The 27,379-nt window shown below is 35.4% G+C and overlaps 1 protein-coding gene, 1 non-coding gene and 1 pseudogene across 4 annotated transcripts in view; 2 read left to right on the forward strand and 1 right to left on the reverse strand.

Annotated features, from left to right (window-relative positions):
* The window catches only part of Dcaf10 (DDB1 and CUL4 associated factor 10), a 55,530-nt gene that overhangs the window by 7,978 nt on the left and 20,173 nt on the right, over positions 1-27,379 (reverse strand). For 2 of the 3 annotated variants that reach the window (XM_058578128.1, XM_058578129.1), the window contains exons 3-7: positions 23,064-23,261; positions 14,005-14,207; positions 11,753-11,866; positions 9,442-9,587; positions 8,087-8,182 (exon numbers count right to left, since the gene is read on the reverse strand). In XM_058578128.1, coding sequence (XP_058434111.1) covers positions 8,087-8,182; positions 9,442-9,587; positions 11,753-11,866; positions 14,005-14,207; positions 23,064-23,261 — 757 coding nt within the window. Of the gene's footprint in view, positions 1-2,064; positions 8,183-9,441; positions 9,588-11,752; positions 11,867-14,004; positions 14,208-23,063; positions 23,262-27,379 lie in introns of those variants that run through there. The other variant, XM_046457380.2, reaches the window with a different exon arrangement.
* On the forward strand, positions 15,615-15,806 carry LOC124101388 (small ribosomal subunit protein uS14-like; annotated as a pseudogene).
* Positions 19,377-19,499, forward strand: LOC124101464 (small nucleolar RNA SNORA38). Its single transcript, XR_006854616.1, has one exon. It is a non-coding gene; the product is annotated as a small nucleolar RNA SNORA38 (small nucleolar RNA).

Below are 27,379 nucleotides of genomic sequence, written 5' to 3' on the forward strand. Positions count from 1 at the left end.
TTTTTTTTTGGAGATGGGTCTCAGTTGTGACCTCCTGGGTTCAAATGATCCTATCCCCACCTTCCAAATAGCTGGGACTACACCAATATAGTCATGTCCAGTTGATTCATTCTATTTTTTGTCTTTAATGACTTACCAAAGAAATGAATGTCCCAAATAGGACTGTCATCATTCTGGTGAATGAAAACAACATGATAAAATGAACTGTCAACCACATTGTTGAATAATACAAAAAAATGTATAGCTTGACAGAAGTAAAAATTATCAACTAACCTTTCCATTGACACAAATAAAATTTCCACTGAATAATAATTTTGAAAGCTGTAAAAACTATGATTTGTACCATTTAGACTTATAAATGGCCAGAACATTAGTGAACACATGAAAGGATGAAATCTCAGTTCACCTGTTGTCTTTCTGCAGTACTGGGGATTAAACTCAAGGGTGCTCTACCACTGAGCTACATCTCCTACCCTGTTTTATTTTGAGACAGAATTTCACTAAATTGTTAGGCTGGTCTTGAACTTGCAATCCTCTTGCCTCAGCCTCCTGAGCTGGGATTTCAGGCATGTGCCACTGTGCCAAGGTCAGAACATGAGTGTAAAATGCTAACTCATGTTTCAGACAGTGGTTCATACAAAATGAAGTGTGTGTATACCAGCCAAAGCAGAGTTTATCCCTGGAGGTATAGGAAAAAATGTAAACCTTGGTTTTTAAAAATCTTAATTTTCTTTTTCCTCTGTTCATGTTTTACAATGTACATGATAGATAAATAAGATACTATAATTTATAAATAATTAAAATTTGGTATGTGGGCTGGGGTTGTGACTCAGTGGTAGAGCATTTGCCTAGCACGTTCGAGGCACTGGGTTCAATCCCCAGCACCACATTAAAAAAAAAAAAAACTAAATAAACAAAAAAAAAAAAAAGGAAAACAAAACAAAACAAAAACTTGGCATGTATTCTAAAGTTTTTTTTCTGATGCATGATGGTAAAAAGTTAAGACTGTCATTAACAAGAACCATCAAGCTACTGCCTCTGTCACAGTTTTGTGCTTGATTCTGGTCTAAAAATGTATATCCCTGAGGTTAAAGCAAAAATTATCAAATTACTACTAAGTACAAATTTGCTATCAACCTTTTAAGCAGGTTAACCACACACAAAAAGTGTGTAAAATGTTTCAAAGGAACGTTTTTTAAAAGCACATCATGAGGTAGACTTATACCAAAATATCCAGTGCACGTAAAAAAATGAAGGTTTATTAAAACCTTAAAATTTTATGTGGGTATGTACATAGTTAAAATCAACTCACCTACTCTACATCCATCCATTTGAAAGACTCAAAATAATTCAATGAAAAAAGAAAAAGCCACTTAGATTTTTAAAGCAGCTTTTCTATTCTACAGTGATGGACATTTGTCAAAAACCTTGAAGGAGGGATGAAGTTTGGTTTAAATTTCACATTTCAGAAGTTATTTTACTAAATCATGCATTTTATAGCTAGTTTTCAATGAATGTGAATATTTACTGGAAGGCAGGTAAGATTATATATAATTCTCATGTTTCTACAGTGTCAAAAATAGTTAACATTTAAGCAAGACTAAATTCATAATTTGTTAAGCCCAGGGCAAAATAAAATGCAGGCTTGTTGTTTGAAACTTTTCAAGACAGCTGGAGCAAGCATTTAACCAAGTATGAGGCCTTTCTCTGTGTGGGGCCCTATAGGACTGCAAAGGCCCAACACCTATAAAGCCAGCCCTTCCTCTAAGTTTATTCCAACTGCCACGATGGAATATCAAGATCTTAGTTATCTTTCTTTTGGGTCCTTAGTACAAGACTAAGCATATAAGAGAGATTCAAATGCTTGTTTAAGAAAAACTGATTCTTAATTTGTAGTTTTTCAAGTCAATGAGAAATAGCTGGTTACTTATGATCAGAACAAATCTTACCCTGATGAAGACAGTCTGTTGGTTACAATAATAAACAATTTGATTCCTCTAGTACTAAGTAACTTGCGCATCACATTCTGGCTTCATGGGAGCTGGAGGCCACATATGGTGAAGGTTCATTTGATTCATTCAACAAATATTTATTGAACAACTACTCTGTGTTAGGTTCTATGCCAGGCACTGGGGATACAAGAATAAATAAGACAGTCTTGCCCTCAAGGAGCTTACAGTCTAGAATAAGAATTTACAGCACCTTAGAACCGACTAAGAAAACTTTCTGGGTGTCTAGTATATTATCAGAAACACTCCCAAGAGTCCTGAAAATGTCTAAAATTTTCCAGAAAACACTTTGGAAATGAAGGATGCAGTGAAATTTAAAATAAAATTCAAACATTCATTTTTTTTAATGTAAAAAGCATGATATCTAAAAAACTTAGGGAAGCTGAAAATTCTAGCTATTTTAAAGACTTTGGACCAGATTTAAATTTTATAAGTTATTTTATTATCTCTGGGTAACACTTTCATTTATAGTGGCATTTATATACACGTACAGACAGGAGATGTATGTAAGATGTGCTCCTTGGGTTTTTGATAAAACCCGTATGTCTATCATTAATTCATTTACAACCAAAGAGAGCAGCATAAAGGTAACCTAGACTTTCTTTTAATAAAAATTTCCATTATCATTTGGGAGACATTCTTCGGATATCATTTAGAATTATCTCTAGGATATAAATTTTAGTACAATCTTATCCTATGGGCCTAAACTGTCTTTGTAACAACATGTGATAATTTAACACACATTTAAATAGTTACTGACAAAGTTTAATGGCAACTAAAATGGCATCTAAAATAGTTTCAAGTCCATCTGGATTTTCTTATTTTCCTGCACTCTTCCTCTTTACTTAAAAGCATAAAAGATCCCTGTGCATACACAGAGCTTTTGTTGTTGTTTTCCTGTACTTTGGTACATTGCTATTTTTTTTTTTTCCTAGCAGCTTCCTTAGTTTGAAGTATCTTACTTGGTTGCAACTGAAAAACTAGCCTAGCTTTAACTGGGATCTTGTATTATCTAGAAGATAAGCAGAAAGCAATCAAGGGAGCTGTCCCAGACTGTGTACTGAGAGTTTGTCCAGTTCTAATTGTAGACATTCTGAACAGCTTGGTTATCTCATGTCCCAGCTCATAACAGATGAACACTGCACAATTAGAAGAAAGTGGGGAGCCTGCTAGAGGCAGGCATGTTGACAAAACACACTACTTAGGAGATAAAAAAAAAAATTTTTAAAAGTTAGCAATCTGAGGCAAATGATATATCTCAGAATTGAAGGAATCACTTCATAAAAGATATTAACTCATATTTGTTTTAGCCCTTTATATTCTATGAAATGTTTTACATATTATCAGAGCTCTCTAGGTATTTATAATAACACATTATGAATATAACTTTTCATCATGAAAAAGTGAATGATACTGAAGAAGGCAGGGAGGCATACTAACACACCTGAAAGACTTGCATCAAAAATAATTACAAGTTTTTAATTTTGGCACTTAAGAGATATGCATTACTTATCCAAAATTCATATGTATGGTTTCCTTCATGACCGACACAGAGTATATAACTGAGTGGATTTTCACAGTACTCAATGACTGCTGGTCACTAAATGGGGATGATTGTCTTCAGTAAGTTATCAGATTTTTTTTCCTGCTAAATAAAAGTTTAACAGATACTTGTGGATGCCAGTACCAATATATTCTAATATAGGAAACACTAGGCTTCTAAAATATTCTGAGTGTTTTCCCTATATTGCACTTTCTAGAGAACACCACCTTAAAAATTATATAAGGTGGTCTTGGTTTTAGACCCAGGAGCAGGGAACATGTGATTTACCCTTCCTTGCTTGCTTTCCTAAAATTTTTGGTATGGGCTCTTCTCAGGGATGTAACAAGGAGGAATGATATATATTCATTTCTTAGAAGCTTTAACCTTCTAAGAAAAAAGACCACACATATTTTTTAAAGACTAAAACTGAGGTTACCTCCTGCTTAGTCACTTCATTTCAAAACTGAAAGTAGGGAGTTACCACATATTTGATGTACTTCATCAACACAGCAGTGTCGTAAGTACACTGTTCTGGAGAAAGCTTTTCAAAACAGGAGAATAATCTATATCACATTTATCAACAATTGTATTATATTACCAATAATGATACCTTTTATCAATTATCATGAAAAAAAATGACTGACTAAAATTTAGAGTAAAATATAGCAGATTCGATTTTTACACAGAAAGTGAAACAGGGCCTGGAAATGGTAAGAAGTCATTTCTTTCAATAATATAGCATTCCTGATGCCCTTTAATTCTCTGATGACTTTTTGATCATGACCATATCTCAAGGAGAGCAAGGGTTCTTTTGTTGAGTTTGCTGCTGTTAATATTTTTTTAGTTGTAGATGGACAATACCTTTGTTTTTTATGTAGTGCTGAGGATTGAACCCAGTGCCTCACATATGCTAGGAAAGGCTCTACCACTTAGTTACATCCCCAGCCCACTGCTGTTAATTTTTTAAAATATTTTTTTAGTTGTTGAAGGACCTTTATCTATTTATATGTGGTGCTGAGAATCAAACCCAGTGTCTCACACATGCTAGGCAAGCGCTCTACCACTGAGTCACAATTTTAGTCCGCTGCTGATAATTTTTAATTCTAATTTGGATGGCTCTATTTTTACACAATGCTCCATATTCTTCATTTTCTTTTCTATTTCACAGACACTTATCCTGCTTGAGGTTTTTTAGTAATGAATGGACTCTATGTATGCCCTGAGTCTGTGGTATTTGAATTATTCTCATAGAAACAGTCAATCTTGTACATGTTCTTTTTACACAGTATACAAGGTAAGATAAGGCCAATGCTGTAATTAAAAAAAAACAAAACAAAACTTCCAGAAGATGCTGAAAAAGTAAATTAACAGGCCAATTTACCATCATTTAGATACTAAAGGGCAAAAGCATAGAGTATTTTGCACTATCTTTGGATTAAATCAAATAAAAAGACAAACCTAGGTTTGAATCCCAGTTTTGCCACCCACTGCCAACTCTGTGACTTCAGACAAGTCACTTATGGTTTCTATCACATCATGGCTGCCAAAGATTTGGGGCTAATTCTAACTATCTTCCTAGTTTTTGTGGGGGCTAAGAGTAAAGCAGATACATTATTTAACACATGATAAGTTCCCTAAAGTGGTTCAAGAACCATTGGCTAAATTTGGAGTTGGGTGGCATGTGGGTCCAGCATTTGACATGGAATCCTTTTTTTTTGGTACTGGGGATTAAACTCAGGGGTACTCAACCACTGAGCCACATCCCCAAGCCCATTTTGTATTTTTTATTTAGAGATAGGGTCTCACTGAGTTGCTAGTGCCTCACCATTGCTGAGGCTGGCTTTGAACTTGAAATCTTCCTGACTCAGCACCCCCAGCCACTGGGAATACAGGTGTGCACCACTTGACATGGAATCCTTTCCAAAGTTAATAAAATTTGTGGAGTCTTCTTTTGAATTCAATTTGATTTGTACTTCATAGCTTTTTTTTTAAAAAAAGTATTTTTAGTTGTAGATGGACACACATATTTATTTATTTATTTTATGTTGTGCTGAGGATCAAACCCAGGGTCTCACACTTGTGAGGCAAGTGCTCTACCACTGAGCTACAGCCCCAGCCCCCCTTCATAGCTTATTTTTAATACTAATTTTCAGTGTTTTTATCTCCAAAATTTCATTCTGTTGAATTTTTTCTTTTTATGAAATTTACGGCAAGCCTGCATTTTCACTGTGCTTTTATGTATATTTTTCCAATGGCTACAAAATTTCCAATTTTTTCAACATCTGTGGTAAGATAATCTAATTCTGTTCTAGAGTTAACATTGTTCCAAGTAAGACAGAACCTCTTACATATATGTGTGTGAATGACTATTTGGCAGGTCCTACAATAAATGTCACTTTTATTCATGTATTAGGGTTGTTTAAACATTTCTGTAAGATTTAAAGTACTTTTCTTCATATGGCTGTAATCTCAGCATCTACTCTCAAGCCCTTTTTTTTTCCCAACCTATAAGGATATTCACAATAATACAACTTAATGACAAAGTGTTCATAAGTCATTGATTTAACAGCCAGCATATCTTAGAAATTGCCCTGAGCAAGGAATTAGGAAACTTAAACCCATGTCATGGTTCTGTCACAAACTTTGCATGATGATCTTAAGCAAGTGACTTAACTTCTCAAATAATGCAATTAATTACATTCCAAGTTGTTTTATATCTCTAAAAATGTTTTCATTTACTTATTAAATAATCAAAACACTTTGTGGGAATTATGTTAAGCACCAAATGAGTATAGAAGTATATAATGCTGTTTAAGACTATGTTTTTAAAATTGTGATTCAAAGGTCACCTGAATAAAGATTACCTGGGGCTCTTGTTAAAAATAGAGATTCCTGTCCTCTCCCTGCCTAAATCAGAATCTCCTAAGGTGATATACAGGTTTCTGTATTTTCACAATCTCTACAATGGTTATAATGCACCCTAATGTTTGAGAACCACTGGCCTAAAGAGGACAAGGCTGGTGCATGGCTTAAATTACTCCAGCTTCTGGAAAATCCCTTCTAAATATAATACATTCCATGTAGAGGAGACAGGAAGAAAGCTGCCTATTCAACAGAGCATCAGCCTGTGCTTGCCCCTACCTGATGCTTTCAGTTGCTGTGTTCTATAACAAAACAGAAAAAAGGATGACACCCAGGTCACTGCCAGGATCATGATAACATCTGGAAGAGGACTGCAGCTCTCTGTTCGCTAATGGTAAGTTGAGCTTGTGACCCTTGGCTCAAGGAAGAAAGATGAATAAAATGCCATTTCTTTACTCTTAATTCACCGTCCACCCCAATACTGTTAATACATCATTCTGGCAGAGAAAACACAGAAAGTCTTAAGTCACATTGTTCCATCTCTCTGTGGCCAAATACTGTACTAATAGTTTAAATCCTCTTCTGTACAACAGAAATGACCAAAGCCCATTTCTTCTCCTCCTTTCCTCTCTGATGTTGCTGATAGGAGCTAAATACCAAATAAGGGGACATGAGAGAGATTATAAATTCATACAAGTAAATTACAAAGAGAGGTGGTAGTATTTTTTCTAGAATTTCATAAAATCTCTCACATGAAAAAACTTTCCTGTATGATTTTATCAGGAAACTTAAAAGACATTTTGATGCAAGACTATCTAATAGTTATGAGAAAAATGCCATTATCTGTGCTCAATATAGAGAAATATAACAGCAAATTTAAAAGGCCAAGTACATTGATAAATCAAGATAAAAATTTTTTTTCAACAACTGGCATGTCAACATCCAACTTCTGAGTTTTATTCAATACTAGTGTCATGGGTTTCTCTTATCCCAATCAAAACTCCTCTGCCAAATGTCCATACAATTCATACCAACATACCAAAACTAAAAAAGAAAAAGGAAGGAAGGAGAGAAGGAAAGAAGGAAGGAACAGAAGGAGGCAGGAAGGGAAGGAGGAAACTCAACTACCATGCAAAATAACCATAAGAACTGGAGTTCAGCGGCACAGACCAGCAGGAGCAGAGGAATGCTGAAAAGGACGATGCTGCATAGTCTACTTGGAGATGCCCATATGATGCTGGATGATCAAGTACTCAGGTCACAGGTGTATTCATGGACCCATAAGAACCAGGATCTTGACCCAAACTTATAAGATCTTCTAAAAAGAAAACACTTCACCTAAATTGAAGTAATTAATAAGTCAAACACCAGAGAGTTCCTTATTTGATGTAAGTTGTGCCTAAAACTTTGGCTGATACAAAGAGACCCGTCCACTAAGGCACCCTGAGGCAATCTGACAATGTGTTGGAGAGAACTTTGTTGTCAGTACCACATCATTGTGAGAGTACAGAGATCGGATCACCCGCAGGGGACTGGATTCTTTGGGTAAACAGTCAACAAGTTCACTGCACTGTTTGTCAAATCCCAACAAGCGAATCCCATAGCCATGTGGGGAAGAAATCATTCGCCCATCAGGGCTGAAGCAAAGTTCTTTGATATAACCCCTGCCTACATTGGCTTCTTCAATGTAATGAGTCAGTCGTAGGGAACAGCGAGGTGAGACTGGTCGCACTGGAGCTCCTTCTTGGAATTCATAGACACAAGTCCACTAAGGAAAGAAAAGGGAGACAAACCATGGTTACAGAGCACCAAAGAGTGCTACAGAAATTCTCATTTTTCAAAAGCTCAACAGAATGCCAAAGTCACAGGATTGTTGCAAGATATCAATTAGATGAATACTATCTCCCATTAACTAACAAAACTTGTAGGCCCCATACCTTCTTCTCTTCATAACCTGAAGTTATTCTGCACTGTGAGGTTTTAAAACCTTTTGTTCCCTGAGGCTGCCTGTGACTTCTGTAGTAATACTTTTCCTTTTCTTACAGCAACAACGATCCTGATATTTAAAAAACTTCTGGGGTACGGGCTGGGGTTGTGGCTCAGTGGTAGAGCACTTGCCTGGTATGTGTGAGGCACTGGGTTAGATTCTCAGCACCACATATAAATAAATGAATAAAATAAAGGTCCATCAACAACTAAAATTACATATTAAAAAAAAAATTCTGGGTATATCCAAGCCCTAAAGTACCTCTTCCTCTGCACTTCAAAAGCTCTTTTCCCCTCCTTTTAGTTGTGGTCTCTGGAACCACTGAGATCCTTGCTTTCCAGAACACTCTTGCTATCCAGAATCCTAAGGTCATTTAACCTTTTCCCCTTAGTCATCAGTTTAGTCTCCACCTTGCCCAGATATTCCTGATTTTTAAAAAAATAAATAAAATTATGATAATTGGCTAAAACCTCACATTTATCCAGCTTAGCTAAAACATTTCAGTGCTATGTTTACTATATATTACCTTTATTTATTTATTTTGACAAGATGAAAGAGGCAAGAATTAAGAAGCCAGACACAACCTGAGCTGATGATGGCCATTAGAGTACTTGCTAGCCTGCTACACCCAAGCAGGAGAGGAAGAAGGGTTAGCAAGGGATAAGGATACCATAAAACCACAGGGGATAGAAAGAGGATCGTCAAGAAGAAGGGTCTCTTGCCAGTCATGGTGGTGTGTGCCTGTAATCCTAGCAACTTGGGAGGCTGAGGCAGGAGGAACACAAGTACAAGGCCATCCTCAGAAACTTAGCAAGGCCCTAAGCAACTCAGTGTCACCCTGTCTCAAAAAAAAAAAAAAAAAAAAAGGCTGGGGATGTGGCTCAATGGTAAAGTGTCCCTGGATTCAATCCCTGGTACCAAAAAAAAAAAAAAAAGAAGGAGAGTCTGTGGACTGTGGTCTGATACACCTAGATTTGCACACACAGCAATGGCAATTTGTCCAATGAAACCTACTGAAGATAAAGCACTGCTAACTGTACCTCCTGATCATCAGTGTTGCTTGAGCACCGAAGAAGAGTGGCCCAGCCTTTGGGGTGCAGCTGTAAGGATGTGATGCAGTTTCCACGGTCTCTCTCACCAGGTACTTCAGGGGTTAAGACTTCAAGACTATTTCGTGGTGAAACGCCTGAGAAACAAGGAAATGAGGATTGGGATTTGTATTATTCAAGGACTAAGGCTGATTTCTGGCAGTTATCTTCCATGCCTTATGTTAACACATGTAAAAAAATATATTGTTCCTCAAAATACAGTGAGTTTTGGGATATGGGCATGGGGAAAGAGTACTACTATTACGAAAGAATACAAGTCCCTAGCTGGGTGCAGTGGCACATATCTGAGACAGGAGAATTACAAGTTCGAGGCCAGCCTAAGTAACTTAGCAAGACACTGTCTCAAAATAAAAATAAAAAGGGCTGGGGACATAGCCTAGGTTCAATCTCCAGTATGGGCTTAGGGGGAAGGGGGACCCAAGTTCCAATAGTAGGAATCACTGGGGACTTAAGGCTAAGACATGGAAGCTGAGCAGGGGTCCTTTGGATTTCGATCTATACCTCAGAAAGCTGTTTATTTATGGTTTATCTCCACCCCACCCCCTCGTTTTGTACTAGATATTGAATTCAGGAGTAATTTATCACTTAGTTTTATACCTAGCCCTTTTTATTTTTGAGACAGGATCTTTATAAGTTGCCAAGGCTGGCCTTGAACTTGCAACCTCCCTGCTTCAGCTTCCCAAGTGTATGTGTGGTGCGGGGAGGTCATAGGCATGCACCACTGTGCCTGGCTTTTCTTTTTAAAAATTCCCTTGGAATTACTATACCACTGATGGAAACCTATAAGGCTCTAAATTACACTGCAACAACCAAACTATACATAAGTAATAATTTCACATGTGATTGGATTTTAACGATTTTAGAGAAAAACAAACCTCCATTTTAAGCATTAATTTTGTAAACCTCTAACAAAAGCAGAAAAGAAACGCACTCTAAATAGGTAAGCAAAGGTTTGATAGTTGTATTTTCTGGAGTTTCTCAGGAGTTGACAAAAAGGGAAACTATGAAGGAGCTGAATGGAGAGGGGGTAGGAAAGACTGGAAGATCAAGGATACCACTGATTTCACTTGAGCCAGAGATAAGTTTAGTTTTATTTGTGCTATATCCTTAGAATCCACAGAAGATATCATGTCAAAAATAAAAGTTCTGACCAGGCACAGTGGTGCACACCTGTAATCCCAGCGGCTCAAAGGCTGAGGCAAGAGCATCATGAGTTCAGAGCCATCCTCAGCAATCTAGCAAGGCCATGAACAACTCAGCAAGACCTTGTCTTTAAATAAAATATAAGAAGGGCTGAAGATGTGACTCAGTGGTTAAGCACACTGGGTTCCATCCCTGGTACCAAAAAAAAAGTTCTAATGCTGCTCTAACTCTCAAAGGAGAGCTATACTTATTTCCAAAAGGTGACCTAAAAGGCCATTTTTGGCCAATAAAGAGGAGGATAAACAGCTAAGAGCTTAGATTTGGATTTAATATGGAGAGGGGTTATAATGGAATTTGTCCAGGTAGAAAGCATTTCAATCAGGAAGTGGAGGGATGGGCAGAGAAGCTAGTTCTTTTAGAATGGCGGGGGGGGGGGGGGGGGGGAAGATACAGATTAGGGCCAGATTAAGCTCATTTTATCCCACAATCCCTTTGCAACTGTCATGCGATGTACAGAAAGGGCAGAAAATGGCAAGACATTTGGAGTATCACAGGTCTGTAATTCCTGCTTTTTGGGAGGTTGAGGCAGGAGGATTCAAAGACTGAGTCCAGCCTTGGCAACTTAGGGAGAGTCCATCTCAAAATAAGAAACTGAAAAAAGGGTTGGGGTGTAGCTCAGTAGTAAGGCACTCCTGGGTTCAATCCCGAGTACTGAGGAGGAAGGAAAAAAAAAAAAAGAAATGGCAAAAGACCTAGAGTAAAAGACTAGGTGACATTCACAATCACCTGATAAATTCATTTCTCATGTTTATATAGTACTTGCACATGTATACTCTCATTTAATTTTTCCAACAATCTTGACTGGAATCTACATTTCCCAACTACTTCCTCTCCAAACTAGAACAAAGTAAGTTTGGTACATGTGATAAAAACAAAGTTCAAATTCCATTACAGATTTCAGCATAAAACGGTCAGTTGACTGAGAGGCAAGAGATAGTCTCATCTCCACTAGTTATTTTTATGGATTAAAACCAAACCAAAGAAAATTATTTGATGGAATCTGTTATTGCAAGATTATAAAATCCAGCTTTTAACCTACCTTCTCTTTGGGAGGCTCGTGAAATGTGCTTCTCAGAAGATGAATTAGAATCACTATGATGACAAGGTGAACCGGAAACTCTGGGACCAGCTGAACTCGATGAAGTGCTCAAATCTTAAAAACACAAAGAGTTTGACAATAAATCTAGCATAACTCTGGTAGTATCTCTTAACTTTTTAATTATCTACTTGAACCATATTCTAAATCATCCAAAACATGGCCAAAAAAGCTCATATAAACCTGGGGTATAACTAAGATGAAGGAAGGCAGGACATATCTTTAAAGCGTTATTTAAGGCCAAATTCCTTTTAAAAACATTTTATGCTGGGCTGGGGATGTGGCTCAAGCGGTAGCACGCTCGCCTGGCATGCGTGCGGCCCAGGTTCAATCCTCAGCACCACATACAAACAAAGATGTTGTGTCCGCCAAAAACTAAAAAATAAATATTAAAAAATTCTCTCTTAAAAAAAAAAAAAACCATTTTATGCCAAAAACTTGTGTATGTGAAATAAAATAAACAAAAAAACAACCCCAACCAAATAAGCACTGGAATATCTTTGGGTATCATTTCTGTACTAAAACAGAATAAGAAAATTTAATGAAAACTGAGTCGTTTAACATTAGAATAGGGTCCAAACAACAGGCCCCATTACTGGTAACATGAATAAATCTTTCTATAAAGCATACTAAAAACTTCTATTATGTAAATCTATGTAAATCCTCTTTGAAATGCAAAGCAAAACTTTACATTAAAATCTGTGGAAAAGATAAAATTAATATGAAGTTTGGCATATTACTAGAAACTCAATTTCATCATACATTTTCAGTAGTCCCACACCTCTGCAGGGAATTCTTATTTTATTGAATTTCTTATGGTTTTATACCAGAATTACCCTTAGAAGTCAGAAAAGCTGCTGCTTCTTTTTTTGGTACCATGGATTAAACCCAGGAGTACTTAACAATTGAGCCACAACCCCAGCCCTTCTTTGTATTTTATTTTAGAGACAGGTCTCACTGAGTTGCTTAGAGCCTCGCTAAATTGCTGAGGCTTTGAACTTGCAGTTCTCTTGCCTCAGCCTCCTGAGCCACTGGGATTATGGGCATATGCTACCACACATGGCTGAAGACTGAAAAGCTTGGTTTTGAGTCAAAAAATGCCAACTACACCTTCTAGATAACTATCACTAAGCTAATTATTAGTATTTAACTTTTTTAAAAAAAGGCAATTCTGAATCTAAAAGGATTACATTCACTTTTATCAAACACCTTGCTTGCAAGGAAGTTGGTAAACTTAAATTTCTACTTTTAACAGTTAAATTGGTCAATAATAGTACAATTATGCCTGTATTTTCCCAAAAGAGTCTTCAGGAGTGGCCTTGTGCACATATGAGAAAGATTCCAACCATTTAAAGTTATCTTTTAATAGCACTTCATGAAAAGTTTGTATTTGTGTTCCAAATAATTAAGTCTGTTTTCCTCCGCTCCCAGGCCACTCTTCTCTTTCCCAAGTCAGATGAAATATATTCTCTTTATCATAAAATATTGATGAAGTATAGTATTTAAGTTTTTCTGAGCCCCAACTTCACTTAAGTCTAATAGAATCAGCAATGGGAAAAAGGACAAAGCTTTGGCAAGAGGGTGTTACAAACAAGATGGCACCAGGTACCTATGTGTGGACATTTGGAAATCTAGGATACAATACAAATTTAAAATTAAAACTCTATAATCATAACTTAAAAAGTTCTGCTGGGGGGTGGGATTGTGGTTCAGTGGTTGAGCACTTGCCTAGCATGTGTGAGGCCCTGGGTTTGATTCTCAGCACCGCATATAATAAAATAAAAGTCCATTGATAACAAAAAAAAAATTTTTTTTAAAGTTCTGCTGGATTCTTTATTAAAAAAAAAACTTTTCTTTATTTAAAAAAATTTTTTTAGTTGTATATGGACAAAATACCTTTATTTTTTATTCATTTTTACTTTTATGTGGTGCTGAGGATTGAACCCAGGGTCTCGTGTGTCCAGGCAAGCACTCGACCACTGAGCTACAATCTCAGCCCTACTAAACTTTTAATTAAAAAAAGAAAAGCTGGGGCTGGAGGTTGTGGCTCAGTGGTAGAGCGCTTGCCTCGCACATGAGAGACCCTGGGTTCGATCCTCAGCACCACATAAAAATAAATAAACAAAATAAAGATATTGTGTCAATGTATAACTAAAAAAAAATTTAAAAAAAAAAAAAAAGAAAGAAAAGCTTACCTGAACTTGATGTAGTTCTCCTTGCTCTCAAAATGGGATAGCTGCCTACTTCTAAAGACTTTGTTAAGTCAAGATCATGGAGAATCAAGAGATATCCAGAGGATGTTGAGATCAACATTTTGGAACAATCTGGTGTTAGTCTCATTCGCATGAGAAAACGAGTGTGAAAGAATTTCTTATGTGGACAACCATCTTCTGTACACCTATAAAGAAACAAACCCAACAAAACCTAGAGTTATCCTAAATTTAATGATTCAGTGATAGTCAAATTGTTTTTCCCTTCAAAACAGAATTAATAGTGTATGTTTACAATTATTTTGCTCACCATTCCTTCTCTCATCTCTAACCTTCCTTTTTAGATCACTCTTTTTTGTTCTGAAGTATATCCCTCAGAATTTTGTATGTAAAACTTTGTTGAGGTAAATTCATTTTTTTATTGTTCTGAAAATATGTATTTCATCTTTATTGAAAAAAGGTTTGGCTGAACATACAACTTAAGGTTGACAGTTACTTCTTTCTGAATAATGAGGATGTTTCACAGTTCTGGGTTCCAATATTACTATTTATAAACTTGCTATCAGTCTATCTGCTACTTTTGAACAATTGATCTTTTTCTGTCTGGTTGATCTGTCTTTAGAGTCCTACAGTTTCACATTGGTATGTGTAACTTTGGATTTCCTTTTGTTTGTATTTATTGAGATTCATTTGACTTTCTAAATCTTAAGATTTATTTTACTCATATATTCTGGAAAGTTCTCAGTCATTATTTCAATATTGCCCTTCACCCATTTTCTATATTCTTTCAGCACTCCAAAAAACTTTTGAAACATTCATATTTGACTCTCCTTGTCTCACAATTTCTCTTTCATGGGTTTGTTTTTGGGGGGTGGGGCTGGGGCAGGTACTGGGGATTGAAACCAGGGACACTCTACCACTGAGCTACATCACCAGCAACCCCCCCCCAATTTTTTGAAAGTCTCACTAAATTGCCAAGACTTGCTCATATTTGTGATCCTCCTGCCTCAGACTTCTAAATAGTTGGGATTACAAGTGTGCTCCACTGTGCAAGGCTTTTTCATGTTTCATATTTCCCCATTTTCATATGTTGTATTTTGAGTAACTTTTAGATATGTATCTCCTAATCTATTGTTTTAAGCTAAAAAAATCTATTGTTTTAAAGGTGTGCCTAACCTGCTGTTTCACCTGCCCTATATATACTTGCATTTCTATAGTTCTATTAAGTTTTTAAAGTTATCAAATCTGCCCACATGGTTTCTTTGATAGACTTTTATTCCTTGTATATTTTTGTTCCTGTTTTATTTCATTTTTGTTATCTAAAAAAACATACCTATAGAAAACATAAATAAAACAAGTAGAGCTTAAAGAAAAATGAATATTCCTCACCCACTTTAATAGTACATCATTTATACTTTAGACACTCCATCTATTTCTCTCCACTGTTGCAACCCATTTTTGTCTCAAACAAAAATACAAATATTGAGAGCTCTTTTTAAAATTTTAAGTTTTCTTCTCCTTATATTGTTATTCAAAGAAACTTTCCTTTTGTATCTCTATATTATAAGTTTTCCTCGCCCTTTTTTCTTTTTGTCCTCGTTGCACCCTTGAAAGCAAGATGGGTCACCAACAGCTCTATTGGGGCCACCCGCGAAAATTTGGCCAGGGTTCTCGCTTTTGCCGCGTGTGTTCAAACCGGCACGGTCTGATCCGGAAATATGGCCTCAACGTGTGCCGGCAGTGTTTCTGTCAGCGCAAAGGACATAGGCTTCATTAAGTTGGACTAAGTGATCTTCCTCGAATGGATTACCCAAGATAGCCACCCAGTGAAGGAGAACATGCTAATTCTTTGTACATAAAATACATAAAATAAAAGTTCTAAAAAACTTCCAAAAATGTGAAGAAGTAAAAAAAAAAAAAAGTTTTCCTCAATTTCTGCTCTGCTCATGCTTAAGAGTGGGAAACTAAAGCTGACTAGAACTATATAGTTTATATAATACACACACATTCATATATATATATATATATATATATATATATATATATATATATATATGTATATGTATATATGTATATATATATGTATATATATATATATATGTAACCTTAGATCATCACCCGAGAGAAGGCCGAGGATCTCTGAAATCAATATTCAGTACACATGTCATTTAATCCCCTTGGTTTCAGCAACATACCTGAACCTTCAACTGTTTCTGGAAACTTTTAATAAAGATTCTTCATTTTACCCTCTCTATAAAGTAAAATTAGAAACTTCTGCTAAAATGGGAAGTTGATTGCACTGATATAGGTTAAGAAAGGAAGAAGTTCTTAAATATCTCTCCTGTGAATCCTTATTTAGCTACTTAAAAAGTACCCAGGGTTGCCAGTTCCTGTGATTTTGAGGATTCTATGACAATTATCTTAAGTTTTTAACTTTCCCCCTCTGCCAGCTTAGGGTTCAGATTCCTTGGACTTACTAAATCAAGTTGCTTAAAACAGCTGCTTAGTCAGTAGTCATTCATCTCCACCATCTTTCCGGCTTCTAAAATTCTATTGTCATATTTCCTCTCCTGTTTCCCCATCTTTATAAGTTTATGCCCTTGACTTTAAAATGTCTTTTTTGTTTACTTAGGTATTACAGTGACTTAAATGAAAATTTACAATTTTCTCCATCAAGGTTACACATCTTCTTTTGTAATTTATTCCTATGTATAACAACATATTTTTAAAAATTTATTTGTTCTAATCAATTACATACGACAACAGAATGGAGCTCAATTTTTCACATCTCTGGTTATATAAATTTTTTTATTATGAAAAATTGTATACTTGAAAAATTTTGCACTGACATAATCCCAATAATCAATGGGAACACATTGATTTTTAAAATTTTCATCCTACTTCCAGCCTGCAACGTTTTTTGGTTTGTACTGCAGATTACATGGACACTTAACCACCAAGCCACAGCCCCAGTCCTTTTTTTTACTTTGAGACAGGGTCTTGTGAAGCTGTTTAGGGCCTTGCTAAATTGCTGAGGCTGGCTTGAGTTCTTGGGATTACAGTCGTGCACCACCACACCCAGCTGGACATTTCATATAAACAGAAGTATACAATAAGTAGTCTTTAATCTGGCCTTTTCATTTAGCATAATTTCTTGAGGTTCTTCCATGACACAGCATATATCAATACTATTTTTATTGCCAAATAGTATTGTTGTATAGACACAATACATTTTGTTTAACTATTAACCACTGGATGGATATTTAGATTGGTTCCCTTTTTCTTTGGCTATGATAAATACTGCTATTGTAAATATTTATGTATAGGTCTCTGTATAGACATATGTGTTCATTTCTTTTGTGTAGGTATACCTAGGAGTGGAATACAGTAAGTATTATTTTAACACTTTACAAAACTGCTAACCTTTATAAAATGGTTGTACCATTTTACTTTCCCAGCAGCAATGTGGATTCCAGGAATGAGGGTTCCAGTTTTCCACATTCTTGCCAAGACTCGTTATTCATAATATTGAGTCTTCTAATCTCTGAACATGTAATGTCTCATTATTAGTAACTACTTATATTTCTTTTAGAAATGTTACATAGCATTCAGTGTACAAATCTTGTACTTTTGTGTGTGTACGTGTGTGTACTCCTGGGGATCAAACCCTGGGTCTTGTGCATGCTAGGTAAGTGCACAATCATTGAGCTACATCCCTAGCCCAAATACTACTGTATTCTTTTTGATACTATTGTGAATGCAATTGTATTCCTCAGCCATTTCTGGATTATTCATTGCTTTTATTTTTAAATAAATCTTTTTTTTTTATAGAGAGAGGGAGAGAGAGAGAGAGAGAATTTCAATATTTATTTTTCAGTTTTTGGCGTACACAACATCTTTGTTTTTTTGTATGTGGTGCTGAGCATTGAACCCGGGCCGCACGCATGCCAGGCGAGCACGCTACTGCTTGAGCCACATCCCCAGCCCCTATTCATTGCTTTTAAGTAGAAATATCTTTGACTTTTGCATATTAATCTGCCATATCTTGTTAATTCAATGAACTTGTTTATTATTTCTAGGTTTTGGGGGGAATTCCTTAAGATTTTCTATGTAGAAAAACGCATAGTAGTATACACCCATAATCCCAGTGACTTGGGAGGCTGAAGCAGGAGGATCAGAGTTCAAGGTCAGACTGCAAAACTTAAAGAGACCCTATTTCAAAATAGAAAATAAAAAGGGCCTTGAGATGTAGCTCAGTGGTAGAGGGACCCTAGGTTCAATCCCCAGTACCAAAAAAGAAAATATAAATAATAGAGTCAAATCTTCTATATATGAAAACTGATTTTACTTCTTCCTTTCCAATCTGGTAGCTTTTTTTCTTCTTGCTTCATGGTGCATCCAGAGTAAAGATGTATCTCCAGTACAATATTGAATAAAAGTGGCGAGAACTTTGTTACTGATCTTTTTTTTTTTTTTTAAATATTTTTCAGTTTTTGGCGGACCCAACATCTTTGTTTGTATGTGGTGCTGAGGATCGAACCTGGGCCACATGCATGCCAGGTGAGCGAGCTACCGCTTGAGCCACATCCCCAGCCCTTTGTTACTAATCTTATGGGAAATGTATCAGTCTTTCAACATTAAGATTTTAACTGTAGGTTTTCCATTGATGTCCTTTATCAAGTTAAGGAAGTTCTCTTTTATTCCTAGTTTTAGCACAAATGGGTATTGAATTTTATGTTAATTGCTTTTCAGTCTTTATTGAGATGATTATGTGGGGTTTTAGTTTTACTAATATATTACAATAACTGATTTTTGGATATTAAAGCAACATGGCATTCTTGAAATAAATTCCACTTGGTTGTGACTTATAATCCTTTATATGTATATTGCTAGATTTGACTTGCTAATATTGTTTTCAGATCTTTGCATCAATTTTATTGCAGGATATTAGCCAGCAGTTTTCCATTCTTATGATGCCAGAGTAATACTAGACTCCAAAGAATTCAGCTGGGAAGTGTTCTTTCCTCTATTTTCTGAAATAGTTTGTAATGGAATATTTGGTAAAATTCATTGTGAAGCCATTTGGGCTTGGGCTTTTCTTTGTGGGAAGATTTACAAATTACCAACTCTTTATTTACTATAGGTCTTGTGTCTAAGGATTTTCCACTTACTCTTTGAATCTGTTTCAGTAATTTATGACTCTCTAGGTATTTGTTTACATAAGTTATTATAAAGAGGTTCATAATATTCTTTTATAACCCTTTCAATTTTCTTCTGTAAGGCTGGTAATGATGTCCTTTATTTTGTTTTTAATCATGACTGGATGTTGAATTTTATTCCTCAATTGAAATAATTAACCCTCCTACAAAGGTGTGTCTTTGGATCCCTGTCTTTGGACACATAAGAATTAGAGGAAAAGAAATATGAATTTGGAGAAGTCTTTTCCAAATTTTCCCCCATGGATCAATCATCCCACATAGAAGAAGAAAAGAAAGAATCATATGGATTTATTCATTTTATCTCTTAATGTAATTAATCATATTAACAGAGTTTATATTGACAAAACATCCTTTCATTTCTGGAATAAGAATTCTCTTTTTCTAGAATCTCATCAGTTTAATAAAACCAGAATATCATTTCAGTATCTGACAGGAGTCACCTATAAAACTGATAAGGCTGTTCTTTATTAGATCAGTTTTAATTGATTTAAAATTTTTCTTCAATGTTTACAGAATTGATGTTCAGAGTACTTAAATAACCAGTAGTGCACAAACACTGGAGAGTCAGAATAGATATAGTTGGCAATGCTGGAATAGAGTCTTAGAATTGTATTACTGTGCAAGAAAAATTTCAGTTACTGGATGATGGGAAGATCTTGAGGGAGGTAATCTTAGAAGAGAGGCCTAGGTAGCCAGAGGGTGACTCAGGGCAGCAATTATTTAACAAATGGTAAGAAAGAAGTTCAATCTTTTAACAACTACTTCAGCTGAATCGGTACACATTGGTTAAACATCAGTCCTGGAAAATGGTTTATTTCTTCTTTGGTTAGCTTTGCTAAGGTGTCTTTTTTGTTTGTTTGTTTGTTTTTAAATATTTTTAGTTGTAGATGGACACAATACCCTTATTTTATTTATTTTTATGTGGTGCTGATGATCAAACCCAGTGCCTCACACATGCTAGGCAAGTGTTCTACCACCAAGCCATAACCCCAGCCCAAGGCGTATGTTTTTAGTAAACTATTTCATCAAAGTTTTCAATATATTTGCATACAGTTGATTTTGTCATCTTACTCTCTATATTTTTGTTAAAGCTCCTTTTTCATTGCTATTATGATTTTTGGTGTGGGGGATCAAACCCAAGGCTTCGCACATGCTACTTAAGTAACACTGCTACACTTCCAGCCCTCATTGCTATTATTATTTGTTTTCTATTTTCTCTTGATGAGTCTTTTTTTAAAAATATTTGTTGATTGACCTTTATTTATTTATTTTTTACTTATATGTGGTGCTGAGACTCGAACCCAGTGCCTCATGCATGCCAGGCAAGTGCACTACCATTGAGCCATAACCCTAGCCCTCTCTTGATGAATCTTGTCAGAGAATTACCAATTATTTCAAACAACACTTTAGAAAATTCCTTTTTATTATATTATCATTTTCAATCTTAATTTTTAAAATTTTTTTGTTGTAGTTGGACATAATACCTTTATTTATTTATTTTTTTGTGGTGCTGGGGATGGAACTCAGGGCCTCGCACGTGCTAGGCAAGTGCTCTACTGCTGAGCCACAACCCCAGCCCTATATCTTATTAATTTTGTATTTTTGTTATATCCATATATCCACTTGTTTTTTGGTATCAGGGATTGAGCCCAAGGGCACTTTACTAATGAGCTACACCCACAGACCTTTTTGAGAAAGGGTCTCACTAAATTGCTTAGGGCCTTGTTAAATTGGTGAGGCTGATCTCAAACTGGCAAATCCTACTCCCTCAACCTCCTGAGTAGCCAGTATTATAGGCATGTGCCACTACTCCCTGCTGTGGGGGCTGAACCCACGGGGGTGGGGGGCTTAATCACTGAGCAATATCCCAGCCCTTTTTTATATTTTTATTTAGAGACAAGGTCTTGCTGAGTTGCTGAGGCTGGCTTTGAATTCTAATCCTCCTGGCTTAGCCTCCCAAGCTGCTGGGATTACAGGTATGTGCCACTGCACCCGGACATACATCTACTTTTACTGGGTTTATCCTTTTAGTTTTTACGTTTTTAAAGTAAGTTCATCAATTTTCAGTCTACCTTCTGACATTCTGAATTACTTAGGAAATGAGTTTATAAGTCTCTAAAGATGGGGAGAGAATTTCTCTTTTCTTTTCAGTACTGGGGATTGAACCCAGGGGTGCTCTACCACTGAGCTATATTCCCAGCCCTTTTTATTTTGAGAAAGCATCTCACTAAATTACCCAGGCTGGCTCCTCCCACCTCAGTCTTCCAAGTAGCTGGGATCACAGGTGTGAGCTACTATGCCTGGCTAGTTTTACTTTTAAATCCAATTTAACACTATTTTTTAACTGGCTAGTTTAGTTCATATATATTTATCATTACTGATGTCTAGATTGATTTGTAGGTTATGTGCCTACCATATTTCTGTGCTACCTTACTTACCTTTTTTTTTTTTTTTGGCGGGGGCGGGGGGTGACTGGGAATTAAACTAAGGATGCTTTACCACTGAGGTAAAGCTACATCCTCAGTGTTTTTTATTTTGAGACAGGGTCTCACTCAGTTGCTGAAGGTCTTACTAGGTTGCAGAATCTAGCCTGAAACTTGTGATCCTCCAGACTTAACGTCCTGAGATGCTGGGATTATAGGCATGCACCACTATGCCTGGCACCTGTTTATTTTTTAAATGATTCTTTTTTTCTCCCCTTCTCTATTTCTACTGTCTTATTAGTTTTTTATCCTTCTATAGATTTGGAAATTGTCGTTTTTATTTCTGTTCAAATTTTCTTTCTAGATTAAAAAATACACATTTGCCTCTAAATTCTAACATATATGTTTATGTTTGTCTAAAGATGATCAATAGCTGTATCCTCTACTCAAAATGTACATCTAGAAATCTTTAATATTATCCCCTTTTTACATATGATCTCTGAAGAGCATATTTGAAAATAATCCTGATGTGTTACTATATTATCATTTCACCAGTTTGCAATAGGTATATTTTAATTATTTCTCAAACTTCAATTTTCAAATAATCAAATTCTCTATTAGCAAACATTTTATTCAAATGTTTCTCAATGGAGGTATAACTTGCATTTTAGGTGGGTCAATTGGTCCAAAGTGAAAAATAGACCATAGAAACTATGGTCCTACCAACAAATGCCATAGAAATCCTCCCTTTTCCCCAACAATGATAACCCAAACTGCCCCATACTGTGTTTCCAAACATTACTTTCAGGATCAGTGTCACTCACTTGAGAATACTCTTTTAATGTATGAAAAAAAAATTGCAAAAATTACAAAATAAATAGATTTAGAACTGAAGGAACAAAGAGTAAGAAATATTTTAGTTTCACAAAGGAAATAATAAAAACATTTTTCCTTAATCTCAGGAAATTCATTTTATACAGCAGTTTTCAATCATTAGCTATATGCCTTGGTCTCTTTATCATACAAAATTTTTGCTTATTTACTTTTTGATTTTTGCAGTGTTGGGCATCAAACCCAGGGCCTCATGTGCACTAGGCAAGGATGCTATCACTGAATCATACCCTGAACTCTAAAGTTTTTAGTTGTAATATGATTAAGTAACAAAAAATGGAATCACTTTTTGTTTTTTCTAAAGCCAGTTTTTTTTCTTGAGGCTTCAGTAGAATACTGAATTTGTTCACCATTTTATCTGTTTATTTTTGTGGTACTGGGGATTGTGGTATTCAGGCCTCACACATGCCAGGCAAGTGCTCTACCACTGAGCCATATCCCCAGTCCTGCTCACAATTAAAAAAAAAAAATGTTTTTATTCATAATCCTAATATGGTCTCCTGTTACAAACCTGTTAGTGTCCCAAATAATGACATTTCCATCAAATCCTGATGTTACTAAGAGTCTTGTATTAGTATCGTATTCGATGTTCTTCACCCAGCTAGTGTGACCATGTAAAGTGCATACTTTGGTGTTCAATTTTCTCAGATCCCATAATGCTATTGTAGTGTCATCAGAGCAGGTAGCGAACAGCCGGTTATCAAGAAATCTACAAAAGCAGAAAAGAAAAACTGGTTTATTTAATCTCTTCTTGAGGAAAATTTGTTGAGAAACGATCTCTATATTACCTAATCAAGAAAGAGGAAAAACAAATGACTATAAACTCATTGTACAAATCTAGTGATTCTGATATACAATTAACTGTAAGTATAATTTACATAATCACAGGGCCAGGCCACTAAGATTTAATAAGAGCCACAATGTAATTTGATCCATTTCCTTTAAATTACTGATGTTTTTTGGAACTGGAAGTAGGCATAGGTAGACAGAATAGAAGGAAAGAACTTAATAATGAGAAATATTTACTCTGCTATAAGTAACATCCCTTTAAATCTAGAATATTTACATTAAAAGTGCTTTTCAAATTGCCATCATTTTAATTTATTAATTCAAAGGCATTCCCCAAGGAATCTCATTTAGCAACATTTTATTAGGACCAGTTAAGATTACAGGACAGACTTATTTGAAACACTCTTATAATTTAGACTTTTTATTTTGCACTAATTTCTCAATCCTTAGCAAGAGTATATTTTTATACATTTACTTAAAAGACAGGAAAGTTAACATTCACACTTAAACTGGTTTAATTTAACATTAGGATGATCTCTCTAATATATAGTGTTATACACAACTTTCTTAATCTCTTGCAAAAGAAATAAAATCTAGAGATCCTTCCAAGATAAAACCATACAAATTATTGTCAGAAATTAATTTCAATATCCACAAACACCATTGTGACCTCAAAACTTATCCTGGTTTTAAAATTCCAGGCCCATCTTCCCCCTGCCCCTTGATATGGCTAACTCTTGCTTTCTTTTTAATATTTAGCTATCATCCCTTCCAGGAAGCCTTCCCTTTCTGTCAATATGGGGTAGATCTACCAATTCTCTTAGTTCCCAAATCATTCTACAATTGTATCATAATACCTCAAACTACAGTGAAAGAAATAACTTTACAAAGCTATAAACTCCTTGAAGGCTGCCTAGTTCATGCTTAGAATTGTAGTACCCAACAAACAGTGCCAGGCACATAGGCATCAACAAATATTTATTAAATAAATAAGAAGTGTTCACTACCTAGTGAAGACATTATAAATACATAATTACATAAAATAATTATGTGGAATAAAAAAAGGAAAGAGGATTACTAGGAAAGACTTCATGGTGGTCTCACTGGTACCAACAAAAGATAAGCAGGAACTCCAAGTAGCCAAGAGATAAGCAAAGAGGCAAGGAATGCTACTTGCGGGAAAATAGAGACAGGTAGGGGACATATCATGGATTTATTCCATAACAATCCCCAATAAACAATTTTTTTAATTATAAGTTTTTCTTGAAAATATTTTTAAATGGGAAAAAATATATCACCAAAAATAACCAGTTATTGATGTTCAGCTTAATTTCTGTATTTTAAAACCAACATCTCAAATATTTCACCATCTCATTAAAGATTTATCAACAAAATTATTTTTTTTCTCAGTTTTTGTCTCTTTTAGCTTTTATCAACAAAATCACTTTTTTTTGGGGGGGTGGGACAGGGTACAGGGACTGAACCCAGGGCCTCCAGCATGCTAGGCAAGTGCTCTACCACTGAGCTACATACCTACCCTGCAGTATTATCTTTATTATTGAGTTGTAAAATCTCTCTCTCTCTCTCTCTTTTTTTTTTTAAGTGGACACAATATCTTTATTTTACATTTATGTGGTGGTGCTAAGGATCGAACCCAGTGCCTCATGCATGTGCATGCTAGGCGAGCACTCTACCACTGAGCCACAACCCCAGCCCGTAAAAATCTCTTTATAGTAAAGATAATATATCTGAGATTTAAAAATACAATATATTTCATACATTTTCCACATACATTCCTATCTTTTAACGTAGTCTATGTTTTCTTACTACATCAAAATTTTAATTCTTTTATCATTAAATCTATTTTTTCTCATGTAGATTTACCTTTACTAATGAGGCTTTGCAAAGTACAACTAGTTCAATGGCTTTCATACTTGATGGAATTTTATGGATGAAAAAAAATACACTCCAAAATATTTTAGGGCTGGGGATTACAGTACAGTGGCAGAGCATTTGTCTTTAACATTTGCAAGGTCCTGGGTTTGAGCTCTAGCACCACAAAACAAACAAATAAAAATCTTAAAAAATACAAAAGGCTACTGGAAAGTAAGTCAACCTTAATGAGTATCTTCATACACTTGAAATATGTATAAATATACTACCAAATATTTTATTCAGTCTACAAAAATATTAATATATGTATTAACAACTTCAGTGTGCATTGCTAATTCTAGCAACTTGGGAGGCCTAAGGCAGAAGGATCACAAATTCAAGACCAATCCAGGGAACTTAATGAGACTTTGTCTCAAATTTTCAAAAAAATAAAATAAAAATAAAAAGGACCAGGATGTAGCTCAGTGGTAGAGCAACCCACGACTAAATCCCCAGTATTGCAAAACAAAAACAAAAAAACACCTCAGTGAGATTATATTGCTGTGGCTCACAGTGTTCCCCCTGATGGTTTTTTTATTTGTTTGCTTTGCAGTACTGGAGACTGAGCCCAGGTGTCTACCAATAAGCTACATTCCTAGCTCTGATTTGAGACAGGGCCTCACAAAGCCGTCCAGGCTGGCCTTGAATTTATGATATTCTTGCCTCAGGTTCCTGAGTAGCTGAGATTATGGGGATTATAGGCATATGTCACAGTGCCTGGTCACTTGAAGGGTTTTAAGGAAGACAGCAAGATGATTAGAGAATAGTTGAAGGGATCTCTCCTAGATGACTAGGTTCCCAAACTCTTGAATTTTCATAAAAAATAAAGTAAGATGGGGGATCAGTTTTTAAATTTTTGTTATAGAATCAGTTGAAAAAAATAACTGTTACATAAAAGGATATTTAACTTCAAAATGCAGAAAAAATATAATCTTGGCAAAAAAGTTAACAGTTTTGAGTTGAGTTTACCTTAATGAAAAATTCAATACTTTGACTTTTGTTGGCTTGTTTTGTACCTTTTAAAAAACAAGAGAATGATTGGCAAAGAGAATAATTCATAGACTACTAACAATGTTGATGAGATCATCAGTTATAGCACCTAGGACAGCTTTAATCCCCAAATAAGCAGATGTAGAAATGTAAAATATTAGAGAAGTTCTCGGAAACATGGCCCTGTCCTCTCAAACTAAAACTCAGTATGGCCTAGTAATAATTGTAAAGTATTTATAACTCCACAGTCCTGAAAATAGGAGACACCTTACATATACTGAAATCTATGTGTTTCTGCATCACCGAACTTCTCTAAATGTCCCCACCAAACTTCAACATATGATTATAACAACTCTGGATAAACTCACATTTGGATTATATTGAAGTAGGTCTTCATTATCAGAGAATAATTGGCTAAAGGAAAAAAGTAATTGAATGAGAATTCTCTTAAAATAGGTGCTGACATTTCAATGTCTAAATGAAAATGGTGTTGAGTACCTTAAAAAATTTAAACTAAAAATTACAAAAATAATTTTTTTCTATTTATGTAACCATGTGCAAATTCTGAGAGCAAGAATAAACTAAATTTAGGGTTTGGGGGGTATAATCCTTCCAATGAAATTATGACAGGATACACCCATTTCATATTTGAACTCTGTATAAATCAAAATGAGTATAATTTTTAAATAAATATTCAAAGGCTTTATCAATTTTCCCAAAAGCCCTTCCTTAGTCCTGTGAGATAGTCACATCATCTTTGAGGTGTCTGTCATTATTTCTGTTATTTTTCTTTATTCTAATTGATAATTTGTCTAACTAAATCCAATCCTCACTTACCAATGATTTTATATGTAACTTAACCAGTTCTCTAATATCACTTTTAGGGTTTTGTGAAATTCTTTGTCCTTTACAAGAAAAATTCCATGTTCTCACAGATACACACTGCATTGCATCATATTGTTTTAAATACAACAATCAGCAAGAGAGCAACAAAACCAGTGGAAGAAATAGAGCCTGGGATATTTAAATGGGTATTAGTAAATATTCTTACAATGACTTCAGGGCTTCTCCCTATGCCCTCATAATAGGGTGACCTGAATTGCTGAATGGACTCTG

This window comes from Marmota monax, unplaced genomic scaffold (assembly GCF_021218885.2).
Source record: "Marmota monax isolate L192 unplaced genomic scaffold, Marmota_monax_Labrador192_F-V1.1 WCK01_AAM20220418_F8-fsc00069, whole genome shotgun sequence".
Taxonomy (NCBI): domain Eukaryota; kingdom Metazoa; phylum Chordata; class Mammalia; order Rodentia; family Sciuridae; genus Marmota; species Marmota monax.